At 39.3% G+C, this 25,037-nt stretch overlaps 3 protein-coding genes across 4 annotated transcripts in view; 1 reads left to right on the forward strand and 2 right to left on the reverse strand.

Moving 5' to 3' along the window:
- The window catches only part of rpl15 (ribosomal protein L15), a 194,226-nt gene that overhangs the window by 25,154 nt on the left and 144,035 nt on the right, over positions 1-25,037 (forward strand). The gene's annotated exons all lie outside the window — the stretch shown is intronic.
- LOC129097047 (replication protein A 32 kDa subunit-like) lies at positions 5,965-11,587 on the reverse strand. Its single transcript, XM_054605745.1, has 10 exons — positions 10,342-11,587; positions 10,066-10,220; positions 9,913-9,965; positions 9,705-9,806; positions 8,250-8,351; positions 8,093-8,161; positions 7,870-7,977; positions 7,456-7,557; positions 6,537-6,634; positions 5,965-6,380 (listed from the first exon to the last, which is right to left on the reverse strand). Exons 2-10 carry the CDS (start codon positions 10,076-10,078, stop codon positions 6,302-6,304), a joined length of 726 nt encoding a protein of 241 aa, XP_054461720.1. The 5' UTR covers positions 10,079-10,220; positions 10,342-11,587; the 3' UTR covers positions 5,965-6,301.
- pdik1l (PDLIM1 interacting kinase 1 like) lies at positions 12,407-23,278 on the reverse strand. 2 transcript variants are annotated; one of them, XM_054605744.1, is made up of 3 exons: positions 23,078-23,278; positions 19,745-20,040; positions 12,407-15,192 (listed from the first exon to the last, which is right to left on the reverse strand). In XM_054605744.1, exons 2-3 carry the CDS (start codon positions 20,027-20,029, stop codon positions 14,452-14,454), a joined length of 1,026 nt encoding a protein of 341 aa, XP_054461719.1. In that variant the 5' UTR covers positions 20,030-20,040; positions 23,078-23,278; the 3' UTR covers positions 12,407-14,451. The 2 variants fall into 2 exon arrangements, with proteins under 2 accessions (XP_054461719.1, XP_054461718.1); XM_054605743.1 differs by having other exon boundaries at positions 22,998-23,278.

The following is a 25,037-nucleotide window of genomic DNA, read 5'->3' on the forward strand; positions in this document are numbered from 1 at the left end:
AAAGCGAGACTGTTAAGAGTGTTTCCCATTAAAATAACGGCATTTCTATAACCATAAGAGACTGTCAATGGCTTATTATTGGTGATGGTAATGTGATTTACATCTACAGGAGTGCAGTGAATGAGACATAAGGGGTGTTTGTGGATTTCAATACGCATGTTGCCCTCTGGTGGAAAAACAACATAATTTTAAGCTTGCGTGCCTTTTCTGCTGAAGGGTGTCTTGAGTCTTGTTTAGCAGCAGGCAACGTATTGTCAGGCACAGAGACACTTCATTATGTGGCGGGGACGATTATTAATGGCTGTTAAGAGAGCACAGTACAGCGGTAATGTGCAAAATAAAGCAAAAGAAACATACTGCATTTGAAAAGACAAGCTGAGCCATTTTCAAACACAATAGCTGTCACCAATCAGGACTGGATTCAAAAAGAGACAACAGATAGGTGCTCAAAATCTTCAGAGAATATCTTCATCAACACGCTGAGAAAATGACACATTTAGCATGTGCAGGAGACATGCTATCAAAATCAGTTTGCAAAAAAAAATCACTTAATTAGCACTCCTAAGGGTTCTTTTTTCTTTTCTTTTTTTTTTTTACCATAGATAGGACCGTTAGCAGCATGCAGACAAAAGTGAATACATGAAAGTGAAGTAAGCTCAGTGGGAGATTTCTCTAGGGACCCACTAATCCTCCTCCACATCGTTTCACACACACAGCCAAGTGAGAGGTATGGATTATAGTTTATTATACAAATATCAAGCGTAGATGAATTCTAATAACAGTCATATCAATTAAAGCCCTCTCACTCCAAGTGTTTCATAAATATCTGACAATGGCACTCGCTTAGAAAGCCACATTCTGGTTTAAAAATAGAAAAAAAAGGAGAGAAAAAAGACACATTGATTTTACTGTCACAAATACGGGTTTCTTTATTGAGCTCCTTTGAAGTCAATCCTCACCCACAGTTCGTAGCCTTGTCGCAGTCTATTACAGGTATGTCTACTACTCTTTTCCCGGCTTGTGACATTTTATTCCTATTTTCATGAGTAAATCAGCGGCTGACCAAATATTATTCACACAAAGAAGAATTCATACAGAAGGTGGTCGGGAAGAATATATATGAGACAGGGAGGAACATGAGAACTTTTAAGACTATTCTACAAAAAGTTGCATTTCAATGCAGTCACAGCTGATCTATGGTGGCTAGCTCAGTATGTACTTCATATACAAAATTCATATAACAAACCCCAGTAAGATATCAGCTAAAGCCTCACATGTCAGCTGTAAAACATATTTAGCTTTTTTTTTCTCCTTTGTTTGCACTCTCAAGGAGAGGCCTGAATATCAATGCATCCACAAAATGCATGAAACATATATAAAAGTCAATAATTTCTCAATTTTCTTTAATATCAGCCATGTGAAAAAAGGTCGAATTTGGTATTGTTGAAGGTAAATATTAAAGCTGCAATAATAAACAATTGCATAAATGTCCCTGAGTAATATAAAGTGGGTTTCCCATAATCTGACAGAGAATAATAATACAACTCTGCAGTTCTTTTTAGCCTCTTTTAGCCCACAAAGTCTGCTCTCAACGACCTCACTTCTACGAGCTAAATGTGAACATTGGACTCAACTTTGTCAGGTGGCCAGAAATGCCACAAATTTTTTTTAAAAAGTAACGGGATTGATGACTCCCATATTCATCGCACAGACACACAGGAGCTCCTCTGGATGTCCAGGTTGGCTCGGTGTGGTTCTGTACTCACATTAGTACAGAAGAGTCAGACCATCTAATACACAATTTTTGGGGAATATATGAGCCAGAGAAACATTAAATAATATTCAGGTTACCCTAAAAGCCTAGATTCACATTTGGATTTGGAAAACCAAACTGTTTATTCTTATTTGTTGGACTTTGATTTTTTCTTTCTGAATCTACCTCCCTCTGTCTAAAATGAAACCAGCACAAGCTATGAATTATTAATACCTCTTCAGCTGTCAATCTTTTTTTCTTTTTTTTCGCAAATGCATCCAGAGTTTGAAGCTGCTCAACATTCAGGAGTTTTAGCTTTTATTTCAATCCAGACTTCTTTTTTTTTTTTTTTTTTTTTTTTTTACACCCTGCTGAGAACCAACAGCAGCAAACAAAGACGTCTATCTGGCTCTTCAGGCAATCCCAGCAGGCCTTTCAGCTCCTCATTCCTGCCTTCAGCTCCCCTGGTGCGGTGCTGCTTTGGGTCTGGGGTTTTTCCCTCAGAATGTAGACACCCTGAACAACATGGTAGAGCTTAACCTGCTGGGGCTTGTGTGGTTTTCAGGCGTATTCGTACCAGGAAAGCCCCATGTGCTGAAAAAGACACTCCAGGGCCTAAGACCGTTTTCATTCATGTCTTTTTTGTGACTGGACAATGGAGAGAGAGATCGAGGAGAGAAAAGTAGAAGAGATGACAGTAAAACATATGCCAACATGATTATATCAGGGATACCGGTACCAACAGAAAGAGGACTCAATATTAGTATGATTCAACACAGAGAGCTTTAAGTAAAAATCATTTCTAGAAAACAGGGATTGGAACAACAGTCCAAAAAACTGAAGAATGATTTAAAAAACTTAAAGAAAACCCCACAGTTTACAGCTTGACCACTCACTGAAACAGAGAAGACAAAGGTGAGTCCACAGACTAAATAGACAATGAAAGGAGGGTGATAACGAGGGACAGGGGACAGCAGGACTAATGAAGGACAGGTGCAAACAATCAGGGCGGGGCAGACAATCACAGAGGGGGGAAACACACATGTGTAGGAGGTTAATTACCTGAAACTAGAGACAAAGGTGTCAAAGGTAAAACAGAGGAGAGCAGGACATGACAGATTGTGAAAAAGCCTCCAAAAATGACTTTAATGCACTTATTCTGTGCCAAGAGAAATGATATACACATCAACAGAAAGTCATAAATTTACATTTCAAACTATGGATCTCAGGTCACGCATCTTAACCGTTTTAAATGACTGATCATATAACTTTTAGATTGAAGTGAATTTAAAAAAGGTAAACATTCCATTTTAGGAGAAGCTTACATTTTTCTGCCATTTACGCCACAACCTGAACTAGTGGCTAGAAATATATCTGTTTTAATGATAAAAAAGTTTTAAAAACCTGTTCTGTATGGCCTTATGGTCAAACTCTTTGAGCTTGGTTGCTATGAAAGCGAATTATGAATGTGTGTGTTTGCATCTCAGACAAGAGTCTTCTTATATCCGCATTACACTGTGCAATAATAGTTAAAAAAGTTAAAAATAGTTGAAATAGTTGTTTTTTTTCTCTGTCTGTAAATATAATATTTCAGTTATTGTTGTTTTTTCTACTGTTTTTTTTTTTATTGCTTATTTATAATACTTGTTTTATTTCATTTTTTAGCTTGTCTTCTTCTACTATGTCTCTTGTGTGCACTTTACTCTACACTGTTGTAAGCCTGCAAATTTCCCCGCTGCGGGACTAATAAAGGATTATCTTATCTTATCTTATGAGGAGAGTTAGTTAGTTGTCAGCAGCCGGTGAGTCCTGCAGTGTGTTTGGCTAATAGAGCTAACATTACCATGGCTAATACAGCTAACACTTAATGGAACTAAATACACTGCAGGACGGACAGTTTCTCTTCAGAGGAGGCGTTAAACAGTCAACACGAAGCACTGAACTGTAGTTTAGCTGCACGAAGCCGATGCAGTTTAAAATGAAAGAGTGAAAAATGCATCTGATACACCTGGTCAAGACTGAGGGTTTGTTTCAGACACACCTGGTGTATATCTGCACTCTACTGCTTGCTTTTCAAGGTCTTTATTATGTTTGATATTCAATTTCTATTTCATGTAAAACTGTAAATGAAGTATATCTTAGACCGGTACTCCTGATGGTTTACTTTGGCCCTAGAACGCCCTCAGCACACGCCGTGCCTCCGTGAGGTCAGGTTGCTCAGTTCACGGCTGAGGTCAGTTAGGTGTTAGATGAACAGGAGTTAATTGAGCTCACCTCCACGAACTCAGCTCCTTTCATCACACGCAGGTGAAGTCCTGGAGGAAGCTTCCCCTGCCCTGGTTTTTTTTATTTTGTTTCCACATTGATTGACAAATTATTAACAAATTCATCCGGCACTCTGACAAGATGTGAATTTTTGCTACAGCTTGGTTTGTAGCTGAATTACAAAACAATGCAAATTGAAGTTGTATTTATCCCTTAACATACAGCTTCTTTATTTAAACCCACGCATCAAAAACATGTTTTTACCCTGGAAGACACTCGTAGTGTTGCACTGATCTGTACACACAAAAAGTGAAAGAAGTAGTTGTTTAAAGAATTAAAAAATAGAGAATAAAAAAAAAAAATCTGTACAATAGCATTGACTTGAAATTAGTTTCAGTTTTAACAACGTTAAAAAAAACATTTTTACCGTTAAGTACTTTTGCCGTATTGATGTAGCGTAGCCGGCTACATTCTCTTGGGAGTCTTCAGTGTAGTGAAGCTTCATTTAATGCAGAGTAACTGGTAGATTAGCTCACTACACTTTCAAAGAAGCTTGACCAACACTGCAAACTGATGTCTTTATAATCCTAGTGGATCAAAAAAAAAAAAAGAGATACAGACCAGTACTGGTGCATTTGAAAATAAAGTGTATCTGCAAACAAATGAAAACTGATTTTTTTTTTCTCCACGAGGAGGTCAGACGTCAGTGTCAGCTACAGAATCATGGCAGCCTGGATGGACCTGTTCAGCCCAGGAAGCCAGGCCCTGCTGTGATGATATGTAATAGTCAATTTCACTTCCATAAAAAAATATATAATTGCCTCCAGTAAAACAGTTCACACACACACAAGCCACACCCGTGACCACACAGCTGTGCGTGTTTGTGCTTGGTGTGGACCATAAAGCAGCTTTGCTTACCACATTTAAAATTAATGAAGAAAATGGCATTTATACAATACATGACTTGTTATCCAAATTAATTAAGAGTTCACTTTCATCATAAATCTTTGAGACTGGGTGCAGCCCAGAGACTGTGGTTTACTGGCAGCCGTACTGCCTACGATGCTGCAGAACCGGAATGATCAGTCAATCACATGTTTCGCCTGTGACTTCTCTGTCGTGGAAACGTAATGATTAGCAGTGTCCATATCACTTGGAGCATTAAAAAGGAAGGTTTTGCATTTCTGCCATGCCCTCTAAGACATTTAAAGGCACCATAAATCACATAAGGCTTCATATAAATCATCTCTACAAGTTTCAAGTTCAACAGTGGTAAACCTGACTGCCATAACTGATATAATAGGCAACTATTAGGACTTGATGTCCCCAATTCTGCTGACAGCTCATTTTCGTGACCTTTATTAGCACAGTTTTCACAATCCAGGCCTCTCGGGGAAACTGAAAGTTGCATAAGCAGAACATATTAAGAAAATGAGCTATTATAAAGGAAAACTACATCAACAAAATGAGTTCCAGACTCTTAAAAACTATTGAGTCTATGTAGAGTATTTAATAATAGTTTCTTTATAGGATCTTGTTTCCTTTCTGTTGTAAAATTATTCCATTAACAAAGCAGCAGCTGAATTGAAACTATGTGAGAACATCACACTGGACTCACCATACGTGTCATGTTGGTGTTACTGTGTTGAAGCGCAGCATTGAATATGTGACTTATGCAAATGATAGAATTCAAACTTCATATTGACATAATTGAGTAGCTAAACAGTCCACAAAAACACTTTGTATTTGGTTGGGAGTCACTTGTAAAGTAAATAAAGTACAGCGTGTTGTTGTTGTTGTTGTTGGCTTTGTTGCCAACTTTGCCCACTTGTTTTCTACCTTGAATTCTGGGAAACTGAGGACTACAAGGAGACGGACATGCGGCGACTGTAGTACTTGAAGGAAAGCGTCTTAAATAAAGAGGGCATGAGACCAATTTTGACCTTCATTATTTTATATACAGCATCAAAATGCAGGGTACCCACAAATTCAGAACACAAATAAATTAAATATATATACAGTATATGATCAAACATAAGAAGCCTGAGCAATACGTCACTACATACAGGCAATAAATGATACACTAATAAATCTGTCTTAGTGTGTAAATATACAGAGCTAAGCATCTTTAGACTAAGACAGACAATACTATCTGCTACACTACGCCATAACTAACAAAAATTAACCAAAATAATGATTTTGTCACCATAAAAATGTGGGTTACGGCTTTAATCCAGGACTGTGAGATCATTGATGTTTCACAGGCCTCCAGGTAGACCGCCATTATTCTGTCGACTTGAAATGATGCTCATCGATGGTACAGAAGACATGCCCGTTATTTATCAGAGAGGTCAAGGAAGTTCTGTACAGAAAAGAGAGAGACAGGTTGCAGATTTAAGCATTTCATGCCCCCTCCTTGTTTGAACATCACCCATCATGTGCTGAATATGCCTCTATAGCACCCACATCCAAAAGCTACATGTTCATCCAGTACAAGAGATATGAGGTCCAGATGTACCTGATGTCTCTCACACTGAGGTAGTCCAGCTGTTTCTGCAGATCATGGAAGCTGATGCCAGTGTGGCAGTAAGAGAACCTCCTGAGTACAGTCAACACCTTGTAAAGGGAATCAAGAAATTATCTCATTTCACTTTATGCATGACAGGTTTCATTTCTCATCAACAGCAATGGGACTTTGCAGAGACAAGGTCATGGTTACTCAGGACAACCTCACTGTGTACCGTCTTCATCATTGACTAGTAGTGAAAACTGTTCACGGTGAGGACAGTTCCTGGAAAGACACTACAGCAGAGTCTTCCAAATGCAATTTTTAAAGAAAAGTACTTTGTAGTTATTTGTAGTATTGCAGCAATTTGTAAATAATGCTAGATCAAATGCAACATAATAATTTCCAGTAAACTCACCAAAATGAAAATCCATTCACCTCACTATAAGAAGATCTTTGTCATGGAGGCAGTAATAAGCTGCTGTAATTCAATGCTGCCACCATTACGGAAAAAAATATTGCTCACCTTCTTGTTACAAAATGAAAAAGATCTTGTCAAAACAAGACACCAACAACAAATTAACAAGATATATTTCATTTTATGACATATTTTGATGTTATAAAAAACAAAAAAACTAAAAATATTAATTTTAACGTTTTATATCAGTTAAACATCAACTTCTTAAATATCTTGTTACAGCACCATAAACATTTGGGTTTATTTCAATTTGGCATATTTTCCATAAATGTCACCGTTGCTAACTTTGCACTCTTAATTCAATTCAATTCAATTTATTTTGTATAGCCCAGAATCACAAATGACAAATTTGCCTCAGAGGGCTTTAGTCTCCATTGTACAAATTTGAGGAAATGAGGAGTTGCATTTAACAACATATATATCGTGGTGAACTGACCCTTTAAACCCACTTACCCGACCCTGGAGGGTGGACAAACCATCTGGTAAGACGTCTTTATGATGTTCGTCATCACTATGCAGCGAGGCAGCAGTGGTATTCATATTCACATCGAATTTCTGAATAACAACAGAGATAAATCCTAAATAGGTGTTTTTGCAGTTTTACAAGTGTTGAGAGGATAGAAACTAAAATCAGGCCAGTTGAGGCCATTAACACAATACCTGTACCAACTTTTTAACTAAAAGTAAGAAGAACACTAAAATGTAAAATCTGGGTCTCAGCGTTGAATTTATTTATCTCACAGACTGATTCTGCCTAATAAATAAGTTTGGAGTCAAAACCCTTTGTGGTATATAAAAAGGTCAAACAAAAGATTTATAAAATTAGAATTGCTGTTCCTGGTCAAAAGCTTCCACAAACTTGTGTACCTTTCGAAAAAGCCGCATATGGGCATGCACCACCTCCAACATGTGGGATGTGATCTCATTCAGGTCCTTGACACATCGGATATTTATTGCCAGCATTGACCTTTGATCCTGACGCAACATAAAAAAAAAAGGAATACATCACAGATATTGTCCCAAAATCAATCCTCACATCATTTTAAAGTCCATCATCGCTAAAAAAAAAAATTGCGTTTGCATTACTTACATTAGAGCTGCGTAGAGTTCCAGTAACCTTCATATATGTTCCAGGAGAAGTGGACATCAGAGTGCTGTCCTGTGAGAAACAGAGTTTGAAGCGTATTATTGTTTTCTAGATGTAGTTCTGAACCGATCCCGTTGATGCTGCTGGCCTCTGTGTTTACCCAGTGCTTCACGTTGAGAGGTGGGCCAGTCATGTCATCCACGGAGAACTGGATGTTCGTCACAAAGGGAACCCAGCCTCTGATGATGCCCACTACGGACACCTGGAGAGAGAGGAAGCACAAGCAAATAAGACTCAGCACAAGCAGTAATCCTCAGACCAAACTCCAAATTTGGCAATTTCAGATATTCTTTGATTTCCTGCAGGTAAAGAATGCAGTTTTTTTTCAAAGAGGTTTTGAATAACACCCAAGAAAGCATGGTTAGTACATGATTTAACATTTCAAATTTTTCCCAAATCTTAATTTTTGAGGGTCTTTGAAGTTTTTTTAAACATTCATTGTGATGTGTTCATAGTGGAGCGTTGCAATATCATGTTTGTTTTTTTTGTTTCCCCCATATCAATACTTTTAATTATCTGGACATTTTCACATCCTCTACGGACTTAAATAGAGTCACACAAGAACCAAATACCAGAGGTGGGACTAGGTTATTGTTTTTCAAGTCAAAAGTTACTCTCTGGGTCAAGGTCAAATGTCCCAAGTCATGTCCAAGTCCTAAACTTGGTGTTTCAAGGCATTATTTGAGTCCATTCTTGATCTTGGAAATCACATTTGTAAAACAAATTAACTTTAAGATCAATTTAGTAGTGCTCTGAAGCTTTTGATTTCAACACAGATGGAATTTACCAATTTGTCATTAAATAATAGATGTTCAGATTCTCATTTTTTCCTGAGCACATTAAGACATTCTATCCATGTTGTTTTCAAAGTAAAGTTGTGTAATGTCTGCTGGTGTGCACTGACAAACCCATTTCCTTCCTCATTGCGCAACATGATTGTCCGCTCTCAGATTGGTTTAAAAACGGAGACGAGGAGCTTGTAAAACACACTGAACACTTTCAAATAACAAGTGTGCAGATATTAAAAGGGCCCTTAAATTTAAATTGTAATGACTTTGCTGACCTTTCGTTGAATGCCACCATGAGGTTGGCATTTTCAGTTTTGATGGATTGGCATGAAATTGCAGAAGATATTCGAGGTCATCTGGGGAACAATTTTATGGACTTTAGTCATCCACCTGACTTTTGTTCCACCAACAGATCAACTTTTAACCCGTCAGATACTTTGGTTTATGATCAGAAGCATTGCTGTGACTTATTATCTTTCGAACTTGCAAGTCTTGACTCGATTCATGACTCGCGTCCAAGTGAAGTCAAAACCTCAGCCCTGTGTATCACTGGCCTTTTTGCACAGCAGCATTTCTGTCATTGCAGGGTAAACACAGGTGTAATCAATTACATTGATTATGGCCCTGTTCCATTCCAATTTCATCAATTACACCTGTTTCATTAACCTTTCAATGAAATGTCAAAATGGCTGCTGGGAAAGGGGACTTTTAAACAGTGACGTGCATTCATGTGGAGTGCATCCTCTTTAGATTATTGCTGCTCATACCTGGTTGAGTTCCCGGTCACAGATTGCAAAGGTGTCATGGCTGGTTTGAGCGGCAGACAGCAGCTGAGACACTGTGCAGGGCAAAATCTGATGAGCTTTCCTCTGTGGAGGAGATCAGGGTGAAGGAAGGCATTACAGTCCACATTGTCACATTATCATCAGATCCTCCATGCATATTGTTTCAGTTGTTAACAGAAGGCAGACACACCTTTAATTTCACTGCTTTTTGGCTGGCCGTCTCATCAGGGGACTGACTGCAAGCTGAGTAAAATGAAAAGATGTTAAACATATTCAAACAAAAAGGAGAAAAAGAGATTGTTCAGTCTCTTTGTTGGGGTGACATTAACATCTTCGAACTTACCTTGGTTCCACATGACAAAATGTCTTCAGTACATAAACTACAGGCTGGAAGCGCTGGGAGAATACGGCTAATTTAGCTAGCAGCTCCTTTAATGATCAGGCCATCAGGTGAATTGAATTACAGCAATTACCTGTGATGCAGTGCAGGACCAGAAGCTAATGAGCCGAGGAGGAAATGGACAGTTTTAAAGCCATTTGCATGCTCCATTTCTTCAAGCAATTCAATTATTTGAATCCATTTTATTAAAAAAAAAGAATCAATTCAACAGTGACTCACAGGTATTCACACCACTTTTGATAAACTTCATTTAATCTCTTCAAAATATGTTACAATTACATAAGAGCAAAAAGTTGTTCATACAAAAGAGTGTAAGAAGTTGTTTGCATGGTTGTGTGTGTTTGGAATTATTGTCTGGCGTGACTCCAGCTGGTCTTCATCTAACACAGATTATGGTATGGTGAGCAGCCCTGATCCAGGACTCCTATTAGGTATGACAGTCCTGCTTGGATATCTCCAGGAAGTTAAGATATTTCAGGAGCGGAGTGGCTCATAAGATTGATTACAGGAGGAATGCTGACAATCTGATCTCACTGAATGTTAAGCAATCTTCATAATAACCAACAAGATGTGGAAATTAGGTTACAGTGGTGCAAAGAAACAATGAGATTAACTCCACACCATGAAAAAGCTCTTCAATTGCAGTTTAAAAAAAAAAAAATGGCAGCAGGTTTCTTACTTGTTTATTGACAAGTATAGCTCTGCAGCATTTTGCTCATTGCTGCCACCGGTGGCCAGAAACTGTAACAGCAATACTACTGAATAAAAGGGTAAGCTGCCTCTCATTTTTATGCTGCCCAATAATTGTGTTCAGTATGTAACATACTGATCATTAACATGTAGTGCGGTTACAATAATCAAAACAGTTTACCGTTTTATACTAACAGAAAACTGCAGTTGTCATAAATCCATACTACGCATTACTTCTGAGCTGAAATGTCCGAGTTCAGGCAGATGTCAAAGCAGTGCGGTGGTGCAGTGAACGGTGGTCCTGGATCAGGTCTGGTTAAGTGTTGAGGTTTTATTCATGTCCCAGAATTCAAAATTGCTCGGTACAGGCAGAATAGACAATTCCGAGTTGACCCACTTTGTATTTCAGCTTTGCTTTACACAAATTCACAAACAATAGGCAAATTAAAAAGGCATCACAAGCACACCGACAGTATTGACCTGCGAGTATATCACATCTTTTTCCATAACTGAACTAAAAGCTGAATTAAGAGCTGAAGAAAGGAAAAAAATTGAATCCACCACAGCAATTTACAAACAAGCCAGGCTCTTAAAAACAGAGCACACCCAGTCGAATGTACGTCAACATTGTTCACCCCCCTCCCCCCCCCGTTGATACTATACAGTATTTACACATGTGCAAAGGTATTTTAATACAACAAATCAAAGGGTGAAATCTCTTAATACCCCAGACCTAGTATTTGTTTGGCAAACGTCTCAAACTTCACACAGGAAACCAACCATCTTCTCCCCCTCCTCCCTCTCCCTTTCTCTTCTAGAAGGGTTGAAGAAGAGAAATCTGTCCGGAAATGACTCTACCCATCATCCTCTGCTCTGCTTAGAGCTGCGAGGAGATGGGTGACCTACTTTGGGTCCAAACTTTGCTGCTCGTGAACAGAAACACCCCCCCCCCACCCCACAAATACCACATTCTTGAGGGAAAGCAACATTGTCCAAAGCAGCATCGACGCCCTGCAGTAAAGACAGGTTTTAATACTCGTATGTGGTATATTGCTAATTCATACCAAAAGTGTCCATGGCCGAGTCAGTGAAAACGTGGCGCGGCTCAAGCACAACTTTATGCCAATTCTGTGTTTGAGTGCAAAAAAAATCAATGAGGCCACTTTAGTGTCACAAAGAAAAAAGGTGAATTTCAGAAATAAGGCAAATCTCAATCGTGTCATGACAGGAAATTGAAGGCCAATCTAGCAGATATATATTGGCAACAAAGATAAAAATTTAATTTTTCCTCCATAGTTTAAGAGCAAAGAAAGCCAGGATTGTGTGGTTTCACAATGTTCCTGTTAAATTTGTAGAAGTTCGCAAATTATGTATGACCTGCGAGGCAAAAGGGGTCCGCGAGCGTGATCCTCTGCCAAGTGCTGCAACAACTTAATAGGCTTAGAATTAGCCTGTCGGAAGCATGAAGAAAGGGATTACTGTAAGATCCAGAGCCAAAGGAAACGAGAGGCAGTGACACAGTGAGAGGAGATCAAGTTAAACACAACAGTATTATGTTTCAAAAAAAAAAAAAAAAAAAAGCAGAGATCCTCTGGCTCATGGAGGATTGTGTGCGCTGGTGTCTTCTCTCACTTCTTCCCTGAAGGTGAGAGGCACTGCATGCATAAGTAGACTGTTGGCTGACATTGTGTTTCGCCCGGTAAACAAATGCCGATGCAGTTATCACGCTGAACCCAGCCTCACAGAGCTCCTCCACATAATGCAGCAGGTAGTTATGAGGAATAAATATAAACAACAGAATAAAAAAGTGCTTTCAGTGACATTCACTGAATCTTTTTTTCTTTTTTTTTAACACTCATTCAGGTCTAAATGGACCCAGATGTGAATATTCATGTCACTGCAGCTCAACCTTCAGATAATTAAATCTACATTTAAGCAACATAGGGATTTGTTTGTGACGTGTGGGAGAGTATCTCCACAAAGTCTTTTGAACTTATGCCAACCTGTTCGCTTTGTTGTAGTGTGCTCGGTTGTTCGGGTTTTCTTGATTAAAAAAAAAGGATAAATCTGGTTTATTACAACTTTGGTTTTGTTGTCACAGTTTGGGACATTATTTTCTATCGGTTATGTTAACAATGGGGCAAGACACGGCCGATCAGACCGGTTGTTAACGAGCCATCAGATGACCTAAACCGGTTTATTTAGAGCAGAAAGTGAAAGTAAATTCCCCAGGATATTTTGGTAATAAACATTTCATGCCATACTATAATATAGTGAGTTTAACAGGCCTAGCAACAGTGGTTATAAGGGGCGGGGCTTAGAGAGGGGACAATTAACGCTGTTTGGCGATTTGACAAATATATCGGTGATTGGCTGAGTGGACTGTTTTTTTGAGATTTTTGTCATTTTATTCTTAGAATGTAATGGTCTGTATCTGAAGAATGAGAGAGAGACAGCGGTGAAAAACAACGTGTAGAGCGAGAATGTTTTCACATATTACAAACATTTATGGTTATTACTATGGCTGGAACTATGAAAATAAGAACCAAGTTGTAATAAACCAGTATTATCATTTAAGCGGTCTTCCTCATTAACTTTGTGAAGCGATTTGTAATTCAAATGAAGCGTTTTGTGTTTAAGGCTCTTTACAAATAAAGGTGACGTGTCTCCATCGTTCTACATTCTGGTACACTGGTTAGGGGCGTGTCTGGGACCAGTCGGCTTATCTCGAGAACTGTAAAGGGCAGAAAGAGGGGAAATCCAACACCTGCTGGCTGGTTGCTAACTGATAAAAATGTTCCCCGCTCATAAAAACCAACAAAGCAGCCTACAGGAAGAAAAAAAAAAAAAAAAAGGTTATCTTCAAGCACCGAAGATTTGTTTTGTTTTTTTCCCCCCCTCTCAGACGTCTGAGCAAAACTGACCTTGACAGTAGACATGTGTCTACAAATACCACCATGCTGTATGTTTTATTTACCTGAGCGTTCAGGGCATAACTGCATTTAATGCCAAGAACAGAATTGAATCTTGATGTTAATATGAATGCTGGTGGTCGTGTACCAGGCTGAAATCAGTTTTAAAGTTTGTCAGGTTCCGTCAAAGCCTCCCAACATCCAACACATCGACGTGATCGTGTTTTAATGCCGGCCCTTTGGATAAATGTACGCTGTAATGATCACAGGATAATGTCTCATATTGCATTTAGTAACAATTAGCACCGAGTCCAGGATGGTATTTGTAGACAGACTGTCTCAGTTTTTAACTTTGACTTTCTCTTCTCTTTGAATCCAGAACTTTTTGGGGTCATTTTGCTCGTTCAGCAACGCTCGAGTGATTCTGCAAGGAGGAAGAGGAAGCTGTGATGTGATTAGCCTGAGACTAAGCTGCAATTTGGAGCAGCGGCGGGTGTCGCACCTCTCCCCCTCCAGTATAAAAGACACAGCCAGTAGAGGACTGCATGTGCTCGGACAGTGAATGAAGTTAAGCCAGGACACAAACAATGACTATTTTAATTATTGTTCCCGAGTTTAAAAAAAAAAGAAAAAGAAAACAACCATCCCCTGTTATGTGATCTAGTAGCTAATGAGATGTGTACACGTGCTTGATCGGCGGAGTTCTCTGGTGCCGTTTGCTCGTCCATCACGTGTCCCAGTCCAGCTCTCTGCAGGCGATGCGGACCAGCCTGAGCTCCAGTTCAAAGGCGTCGGGCCGCTCCTGAGGGTTGGCCGACAGCATCTCCCTGATCAGCTGCTTCATGTGGCTGTTCATGCTCTTCTTCCTGGCGGGGATCAGCAGCTCCATCTTTGGGTTCTCTAGCAGGGCCTCCCCTAAAGGTACGATCTCGGAGCCCTGCTGCACGTAGCTCCCCAGCAGCTCCTTCTGGGTCTCCACGTCCACGAAGGTGATGCGCTCCACCATGGCCCAGATGATCACGCCCAGGGCGAAGATGTCCGCTTTGGCCGTGTAGTGGCCCTCCCAGACCTCCGGGGCCATGTAGAAGTCCGTCCCGCACGCCGTGGACAGGAAGCACTTGTTGACGCTGGCCGGCTCCTCCGGGTTGAGCCCGGAGGTGGAGCACACCTTGCTCAGGCCGAAGTCGGCCACTTTGAGGGTGGGCTCGGTGGAACCGGCCGGCGTGCAGGCCTGGGAGATGAGGATGTTGTCTGGTTTGAGGTCGCGGTGTATGATCTGGTTGCGGTGCAGGAAGGCCAGGGCGCTGCCCAGCTGCAGCATGAAGCTGGTGTTGGTCTTGCGGCTGGGCTTGCGGGACAGCAGGTAGGCATTCATGTCGCCCCCGTCACAGAAGTCCATGACGAACCACAAGTAGTAGGCACAGCAGGGGTCGAAGGTGATCTCGCCCTTCAGAGACGTCTCCACCAGCTGCAGTAGAAGAAGAAAAACTTTAGTCACCACGAGACCTCTGGGGATTGGACGGTCAGCCTCTACGTGCTGCACGTGTTGGTATGCTGGCATCAGAATTTCTTGCTTTAATTATTGTGGCAAAAAATATTATGGTAAACAGTATCATCATTGTCAAGCTTTGCTGAAAAACCACTGGGCTGTGGAGCCTTCAGGAAATAGTGATGTCAGTTTTGGTTCATTGCCAATTTGACATAAATTCATTTTGAAAAAAAATAAAACACAAATTTACATGAAATTAAAGAGACCAAATAAAGTCAGAATAAAAAGGTGTATCCACAGCTCCCTGTTAACGCTCACGAAGTTAGATGTGCGTTTTGTTTTAAGAGCATGAGGAGCAGATTATTAACGCTGCCTCCAGGTTTTACACAAACCTGATATTCACTTTTCTGCAATGTCTGACACAAATTTTAAAAAGCCCTGTACATTGACAGGGGCTGAATTATTTCTGTTTTGTGTTGCATGTCTCGCCTTTTACTTAGCTGAAGTTTATTGCCGCAATTTGATCAGGTCATTGTTATGATCGGTGGTCTTTGTCTGAACAGTCCAATTGGTTGGCCAAAAAGAAGCTTTGGCACCCAAGTTAAATGAATATATATATATATATATATATATATATATATATATATATATAATATATATATATATATATATATATATATATATATATATATATATATATATATATATATAATATATATATATATATATATATATATATATAAAAATATATAAGCTTCTTTTTGGCCAACCAATTGGACTATATATACGAGTAGCCGGTCTAAAATATTGTCTCTGGTTAACGGATTAACAAATAATTGTCTACATCCCCAATAGGAAAGTTACTTCACACCATGCTTGACTTAGAATTCATCAAATTTAATAACCTCTGCAACTTTGTTTGAACGCTGCAAAATAATTGACATGAAATACTCTTAAAAGAAGGTGGTAAGAGTTTAAGAGAAAAAAAAAAAAGCAAGCTATTACACAAGCTGTGTGACATCTGTGTTCACTGGAAATAAAAACAAAGCTAAGCATGAGCTCAAACCCTAACCAACAAATCTGCAACAGGCAGAACCAAATTGATTTTATCTCTTCGTGTTGGTCTAGTTTACATGATTATTGATGCAGTGTGAAACAGCTCTGCAGGAGCTACAACATTTTGAGGAGGACAAAATGTCACTCATAACTTCACAAGCAAGGTTGCTCTGGCTTTTGTATTCATCACACGTCGTTTCCTCACCTTCCTTTATGGCCTATTTTTTAAACCAAAGCAGCGTGAGAGGCCTCTCATCATTTATACCTCCTGCAGGAAGTGAGTTCATTTAATCTCCCTTTTTTGACAGCGGACCACAAAGCTGTGAGGTTTCATCCATCTCACATGAAATTAAGATTCAATTGGATGTGTTTCCGGAAGTTGATAGATGGTGTTTTGTATTAAGACACTGCAGAGCGGCAGGTTAGTAACAGAACAATGTAGTCTATAAACGGCTACATTTGTAGGGGAAATGTTGGTTCTTGGAAAGTTTGAACAAGTCGAAATAATGCTAGAAGTCGACATGGCATTTAAAAAAACGGAAGCTCTGAAAGTCACTGAAATCTAAAAATGAATAATTAAGGTGATTAAATGTTACGATGGAATGAGATAAGGCGCCTTTCCGCAGTCACCAACCTCTATCCCTCCATGTTTACATTGATCACAAAGGAAGCGGCGGTGACAGATATCTGAAAGGCACTTTTTGTGGTTTTTTCGCACGGCAATATATTGTTGTTGATGTCATAAATACTTTCACAGAGATCTTGAACGTTATGCAATTTGGTTCATATGTCACACTCCTGTTGTGTAAAGGCATTCAGGTATAAATGTAGTTGAATTATCAATTAAAGAGCAAGAGAAGAAGGCAATTACCAGGAGTTTATGTGTGACGTGTAATCCGTTTTAGAGTCAGATATGAATGCAGTTGAAATGCGAGTTGAAGGCGAAGTGCCAGAGAAAGAAGTGTTTGCGCTGTAAATAAGCTGTTTGAGTAGATGAACTGTTAGTTGAAGAGTAAAAAATATGTCAGTTGAGGCTGGTTAATCAACACATTGAGGGTTCTGATGCCAACTGCTTTTACAAGCAACACAAATGCTCCGAATGTGTGTAATAGACAATTTCCCAGCGGAGACCCTGCTGTAAAAACAAATGGCTGCAAATTGTTTGACATGCCACGAGCCAAAGAATCCACTACCCCCAAAAAAGATGATGTAAATTATCCCACAGTTGGTGCGGTCAGATAATTCCGTCCCCCATTATCATTTATTGTTCTGTAAGCACGAACTGGAACATTACAGAGCAATAATAAAGAGAGAGAGAGAGAGAGAGAGAAAGAGCTGGAATAAAAAGGGATTCTGGGAAAGTGTCCAATGCTAGCACTGCAGAAAAAAACAAAAACAGAGTGAGCGGTCTGACAATGGGGCCCCGCGTGCCGCTGAGAGACTATAATCAGGCACCGGCAGAGTGCATGTGAGCCCGCCGTCAGACAGCAGGGAGGCACTGCGACATGACAGGCTGCAGACAGGTTGACTGTGGAGGGGAGGGGACAACCACCCCCCCACCCCCACCCCAACCTGATAACACGTTCATGTGACTGTGGAGGCCAGAGACAACACGGATCCGACTGGAAACATCCAGTTCTTCTGCTAATGCTCATCAGAATCACACACAGAGAGGAGCATTAACCACGGTTCAACTATTCAGCTGTTTATTATTATTATTATTATTATTGTTATTATTATTCCAAGTGCCAATATTTGTGCTGCTGATATTTTCTGTCTATAGAAACGTAATCTCCAACACACTAATAACTATAATAGGAGATTACACAACGAACAGCTAGCTTGCTTGATGACGACTCACTTTGAGTTACTGGGTTGATCACTGACAATTACGTTGAACCTATTTGGACTGCATTGTCACGGAGAAATTTGTCGTCCTCTTTTTCCAACAGCGATATATGTCAACGGTGGTGGGTAGTGGATGAAAAAAAAAATAGGCTTAACATCTCTAATCGGATATCTGGATACACTTTGTATATCAAAACAGGCTTCCAATTCATTACAAAAAGCATTAAGTCTATTTTAAGACACAGCAACATGTGGCCAACCAACAAGTGTCTTCCAAACATTACAGTGATTCTTCTCCTGGATGAAAACTGCGATCATCTCTGTGACTTGTGTACAGGAAAGTTTGGCCCTATGTGTTGCCAACAAAGATTCAGCATACAGATATTAACAAGATCTGCTTTTGTCAAACAACAGTCTTAGGTAAGCGGCGACTGTGTTCAGCAGAGAATGAGATAACATTAACTAATCTGATGAAGCAGATTTACTGTTACAGGCACTTTAAAAAAAAAAAAAAAATCAAGGTTTTTGGTTATGTTTGGAGGCTAAAGATTGAGATTTATTTTCACTAATTGTGATAGAATTTGTTAATAATGTACATTGGATACAAAAAACTATTCTTTATGCTGTCAAGTCTGATTGATCTCGCAGAGCCACAGTTACTGTCATGTGGTTATGGTCAGACGCTATTCAGTATTTTCCCGAAAGCATATGTTGGCAACATGGACAGCTGTTTTGTCTGATTCACTTATCTGGCATCCAAACCTGGCAATTCTCCTCGCAGTAATTATCCAGTACTTGACAGTCTGGTTATTCCTTCCTTATTACAGAACAGCAACTGCTCTGCATCTACACAAATGTTTCTTTGTCAAAAAGTAAGGAAAAGCCACAGGACACACAGCAAAAAAAAAAAAAGAAATCTGACAGCCAGCTTGGAAACTTGCCTGATATGAAAAGTATGTATTTAAATTTTTTGCGTTAATCAATCAAGTTTTGGCCTTGTTGAACTCTGAAGGAAAAATAAATATACTTGATTTCTAAATAGCGCCCATTTAAAAAGGTAATCTAATCCAATTAGCTTTTTTAGATAAGGGTGACCATTTACCAATCCTACACAAAAAAACCCCAACAAAAACAGCATCCCTGCTCCCCATCATCACATGCAATGGAGGGGTAGGGTTGTAAGATAAGATAAGATAATCCTTTATTAGTCCCGCAGTGGGGAAGTTTGCACCTGTGGCAGCCATGTTGTTTTATTAGGCTGCGACCCACCGTTTATATAACTTGTGTAACACTTATCTACCAATTCTGCCAACAATAAAAAGTCTAACCTAGGCTAAGATTCCCTCACTGACATTTCTTGCACTTACCAATTCAAAGTAAAAGTCTTAATCCGATGTCTTCCCTGGAAGGCTTTTACTCTGAAGCAGCTGCAGGAAGTGTCGAGTATGCACTTCATCATTACAGTAACTTTGCTAAATGTTGAATGTACCATTCAAAGTGAACTGAACACATCAAGCATTCAGTACTTGTCTGGCCACATGAATGAAGTAATCAATATCCACTCGCAGCCTAAATGCTGGGTGGCGTTAACAATAACCCCCGATCCACTGAACTCTGTCCCCCTCACCTCCAGGTAGAGCGGGGAGCTGGATCCGTGGTTCATCCTCTGGGCCAGCTGGTCCCGCTGCAGGATGCACTCCTCCAGGTGGATGACGTTCGGGTGCTGGCTCTGGATGCTGCTGAGGGCCCAGAACTCGCGCAGAGCCAGCTCCACATTCTCCGGCGAGTGGCAGCGGATCTTCTTCACCGCCACCCGGGCCCCCGTGCGCTTCACCACCGCCTCATAGACCACGCCGTAACTGCCACGCCCCACCTCCTGGATCAGCTCGTACTTCGGCTGGCTGCTTACCATCCTAGTCCTCGCTGGGGACAGAACACACATGGTTGGTTTACTGTTGACTAATCTCACACTGTGGGCAATAACTAGTTGATTTTACAAGACTTGCAACATATTAAGTTAACCGCCACGCCAGCATCCAATTTATTGTTTTGGTTGTGTGCTTTTATTTTATTTATGCTTTATTTACATAGTAAAGTTATTTACATAATATTTTAATATTTTTTTTCACATTCAAATTACAGGAATTAAAGGTTCCTTGCTGTCTGAAAGGGCGTACTTTAATTATAAAGCTATTATATAATGATTGGCATAGAATAATCACAACATATTTCATGCAACAAAAGTATTTATGATGACACGTCGATGGATGCATACTTTTAGCTTCACGGTTTGATGCCTAAACAAAACTAAGGGCAATAAACAAGAAAAGTAAAAGTATCTCAGGCTGGCAAAGCCTCATGTTGTTGCTCTGACTGTTGCTAACATCAGTCTCAGTCTGTGATATAGTTAAGTACAGGAGTCATATGTTTGTCATTTGGGCATCACTTTATAGCAAGCAGCCTCATATCTTTCCTAGGAAAAAAGTATATTTGGCATTTCCCCCCGGGGTCTAGACTCCCCCAAAACACCCTTGAAAGCCAACATTATTTATTTTTACTGCCTCTCGTGGACCAGTAAACCTCACATCTTCATCTTTCCCCAACCGCAAAATAAATTCCCTTTCTTTTTACTGAATTTCTCTTAAAATCTTTCGATCTTCCCTGGACTTGTTATCAAACTACTCGGTGCATCTAAATGCTCATATGGGTGTTACTGGACCAAATAGAGCAAGCTGCCAACAACGCCCCAACTGATTGGCATGTTGGGGCAACAAAGCGGGTGGTATTCTGATAGATAATTGAGAAATGTTCTTGCTCCCTGAAGCATAAACATTCTTTTTTTTTTTTTTAAATACCAAATGAACACAACAGAATCCCTTCTTATGTCTCTCATTCTTATCCAATATGACAACAGAGCACATCATGTAACAACAGCAGCTAAAGGGATTGCTCAACCACTAAAAAACTAAAAAAAAAATGGAACGTACAAACTACTCCTGCAAACAAACACTATCAGCACATTTACAGAACAGCTTGTCCAACCACACCTCGTTTTAAGAGCCACACAATTCACCACTGTGTTTAAGTGAAACCCAGTTTCATAAACTGGTTACAGGGTTATTATGTTACCTTGTAGAAGTGTTTATGACCGCATGTCCCTGTGTATATGCGCATGTCACGCCAACATGTGATGCCTCCCCAAGACATTGCTATGAAAGGAAGTCACGCGCTGCAAAGAAGTTTACATTCGAAATGGGATGTGTGGAAAATGATCAACCATGCCATAAGTCTCAATCATAATCCTGATGCACTGAATTCGTCATTTATTGCCTCTATGAAGAAAAAAAAAGCGGTGCAGTGCAGCCACCGCGTGCCAACACACATTGACTCATCATTCCACATCATAAATTCAGCCTATAAGACTAGATAAGGATACTTAAGTACTTCTTAAAGAGTAGATGTGAGAGAAATTAAAGGCCAGGCATCTTTACATTAGGGCTATTATTTCTAAATTATTTGAATAATTAATAAATTAATCATTTTGTGCAAGGTGACAAGTACAAAGCCCAAAGACATTTAAGTTACAATGATACAATCCAGAGAACAGCAGCACATTTCCCATTTGACAAGCAGGACACAGGGAAATGTTATGTTTTATAAATGATTTAAATGCTGTCAATATATTTCATGCAGGTTTATTAACTAATTAATGGACTAATTTTACAGATTCAGCATTACCTTTAATGAAATGACTTGTTTTCATCTACACCAACATAGTATTGATAGTAACTATTATTATTCATTTACATATACAGTACCAGGCAAAAGTTTGGACACACCTTCTCATTCAACTACTTTGAAGAATCTAAAATATAAAAACATATTCTGGTTTGTTGAGCATTTGTTTGTTTACCACATAATTCCATATGTGTTCCTTCATAGTTTGGATGTCTTCAATATTAATCTACAATGTAGAAAAAAATAAAAAAATAAAGAAAAACCATTGAATGAGAAGGTGTGTCCAAACTTTTGACTGGTACTGTATGTTTTCAATAATACCTATGTTGAATACACTTCCTGTAAGTCGCTTTGGATAAAAGCGTCTGCTAAATGACTGTAATGTAATGTAATGTAATGTAATAAACTGTTATGATAGTCATAACAATACCCTTATAAAAAAAAAAAAAAACATACATAAGTGTTTGTTTGGCCAATTGAATGACATTAGTATGTGATAAATATGTGACATAATGCATATGCCAGCCTATCTGCTGTTAGGTAACCTCAATAAAACTATTAAAGTAGTGGGGGGTTTTTTTAAATAAGAAACCACATGCATAAGCAAAAAAAGTGCCAATGTACATGTCTAGTCAGTGAATACACATCAAAAACTTTATTTATCATTCCATTTTTAATGCAAATATACTTGACACAGTCAGAAACCTGCAAAAAAAAAAAAAAAAAAAAATGCTGTTCTCTCAGATCAGAGCTGCAGAGCCAGAGCTTTGATGTGTGTGTGTGTGTGTGTGTGTGTGTGTGTGTGTGTGTGTGTGTGTGTGTGTGTGTGTGTGTGTGTGTGTGTGTGTCTAATTAGACCTCCACTTGGCTAATTGGCTACCAGGCTAACTACCAGCTTATGTGTGCAGGCCGATGCAGCCGACGAGCTAACAGCTAACAAAGAGTCCTGCTCCCTCCAGCATGCAACCACCACCATGCATCCTAACCCTCCTGCAAGCCTGGTCCTGCAGGAAGGTTAGGCGCGTGCACGATCACCACCGTGCAGCTTATTGTCCAGTGCATGCGCGTGCGTGTGTGTGTGTGTGTGTGTATATGTGTGTGTCATTAAGAATTCAAGCAGATTTCCTCACAAAACAACACACCTGCGATCCGTGCAGAGAAGGAAGCCACAGCAGAGGAGACGACGGGGAGGAAGCTGCAGTTGTCATCTTTTCATGCTCACCTTCTTTTTTTTTCTCTTTCTTCCTCCTCTTTCTTCCTCATTTGTGGTCTTCCTCCTCACTCTCCCCTGGCAGCCATTACAGCCCGCACGCGTTCTGCTCCCTCGCGCAGTCGAACCAGGGAGGCTGTTCTCTCTGTTTCAGTCAAAACGCTGCACGACGTGAGAGAGCGTGCAGCTGCTGAGCAGTGCGTGCAGCGCAGAGGTGGCCAGAGTCAGGCGACTTCCGGCTGCGCATTTCAAAATAAACATGCTGTGCTCTGGTGCAGAATTTGGACAGATGCATTCCCATACTTGTGCAAAACATTCAGTATCTGGAAATGAACCAGTATCTTAGCACTTATTGTATTCGTATTAGTTGTTGCACTCACTGTATTCGTATCAGTTCGCTGCACTTATTGAATTCATATTCGTTTACTGCACTTATCCTATTCGTAGTAGTTTGTAGCACTTATTGTATTCGTATTAGTCTGTTGCAATTATTGTTTTCGTAGTAATTTGCCTCTGCACTATACTTTTGCTCTGGTTTATGCTTTAAGATGCTTGTTTAAGAAAGGAGAGATGCACTGGTTATGACTTCTGGTGACTAGTAGTTCTCTTGAACACCTATGTTGAATACACTTATTGTAAGTCGCTTTGGATAAAAGCGTCTGCTAAATGACTGTAATGTAATGTAATGTAATGTAATCTGGTCGATAGTTTTAATGAGGTTACCTAACACTCACATGTCATTACATTACATTACATTACATTACAGTCATTTAGCAGACGCTTTTATCCAAAGCGACTTACAGGAAGTGTATTCAACATAGGTATTCAAGAGAACTACTAGTCACCAGAAGTCATAAGTGCATCTCCTTTCTTAAACAAGCATCTTAAAGCATAAACCAGAGCAAAAGTACAGAAACAAACTAATACGAATAAAATAAGTGCAACAAACTAATACGAATACAATAAGTGCAACAAACTAATACAAATATAATAAGTGCAACAAACTAATACGAATGCAATAAGTGCAACAAACTAATACGAATAAAATAAGTGCAACAAACTAATACGGATACAATAAGTGCTAAGCGGAAGGCCCACGGTAGTACTTCTTGAAGAGGTGAGATTTCAGTAATTTAGCCAGCAGATAGGCTGGCATATGCATTATGTCACATATTTATCACATAATAATGTCATTCAATTGGCCAAACAAACACTTATGTATGTTTTTTTTAATAAGGGTATTGTTATGACTATCATAACAGTTTATTGAAAATATACAGTACCAGTCAAAAGTTTGGACACACTTTCTCATTCATTTTTTTTCTACATTGTAGATTAATATTGAAGACATCCAAACTATGAAGGAACACATATGGAATTATGTGGTAAACAAACAAATGCTCAACAAACCAGAATATGTTTTATATTTTAGATTCTTCAAAGTAGTTGAATGAGAAGGTGTGTCCACACTTTTGGCTGGTACTGTATACTAATACCACCCACATTAATGGCACAGTGATCAATAACCAATTAAAGCTTTCTATAGAAGCTGATTTCCACTACTGTGATGGAAAAAAGAGATATCCTGTATTATAATGAGGAATTTCTCAAAATAATTACATACTATCTAATAATTTTGACTTAGAATCTCATAATTATGACTAAGCATGGTATAATTATGAGTTACTATCTTATAACTTAATGACGTAATAGTTATGAGATACTAAGTCATTATTTTGAGAAAGTTTCTGATTGAAATAACTCACACGATCTTTATTTTATTTTTAATCACAGTGGAGGACATGGGCTTCCATAGCTTTTTAATGTTTTATTTATTTTTATTTGAGTAATGGCCAAAGGGCCCTCTTGTTTTCAAAAACCAAGCAATTGATCATATCTGTATCAAACATGATAGTTTCAGGTAATATAATAACTGTAAACATCTCATTACATAAAACATAATCGTATTTAT

This window comes from Anoplopoma fimbria, chromosome 10 (assembly GCF_027596085.1).
Source record: "Anoplopoma fimbria isolate UVic2021 breed Golden Eagle Sablefish chromosome 10, Afim_UVic_2022, whole genome shotgun sequence".
In the NCBI taxonomy this organism is placed as follows: Eukaryota; Metazoa; Chordata; class Actinopteri; order Perciformes; family Anoplopomatidae; genus Anoplopoma; species Anoplopoma fimbria.

Coding starts and splice junctions, on each gene's coding strand:
- pdik1l (XM_054605744.1), bottom strand. CDS start 20,029: ATGGTAAGCAGCCAGCCGAAGTACGAGCTGATCCAGGAGGTGGGGCGT. Junction 15,193..19,744: donor GCTCCCCGCTCTACCTGGAG/GTGAGGGGGACA, acceptor CTTCTACTGCAG/CTGGTGGAGACGTCTCTGAA.
- LOC129097047 (XM_054605745.1), bottom strand. Junction 9,807..9,912: donor AAAAAGCAGTGAAATTAAAG/GTGTGTCTGCCT, acceptor TCTCCTCCACAG/AGGAAAGCTCATCAGATTTT. Junction 6,381..6,536: donor CTCAGTGTGAGAGACATCAG/GTACATCTGGAC, acceptor TTTTCTGTACAG/AACTTCCTTGACCTCTCTGA.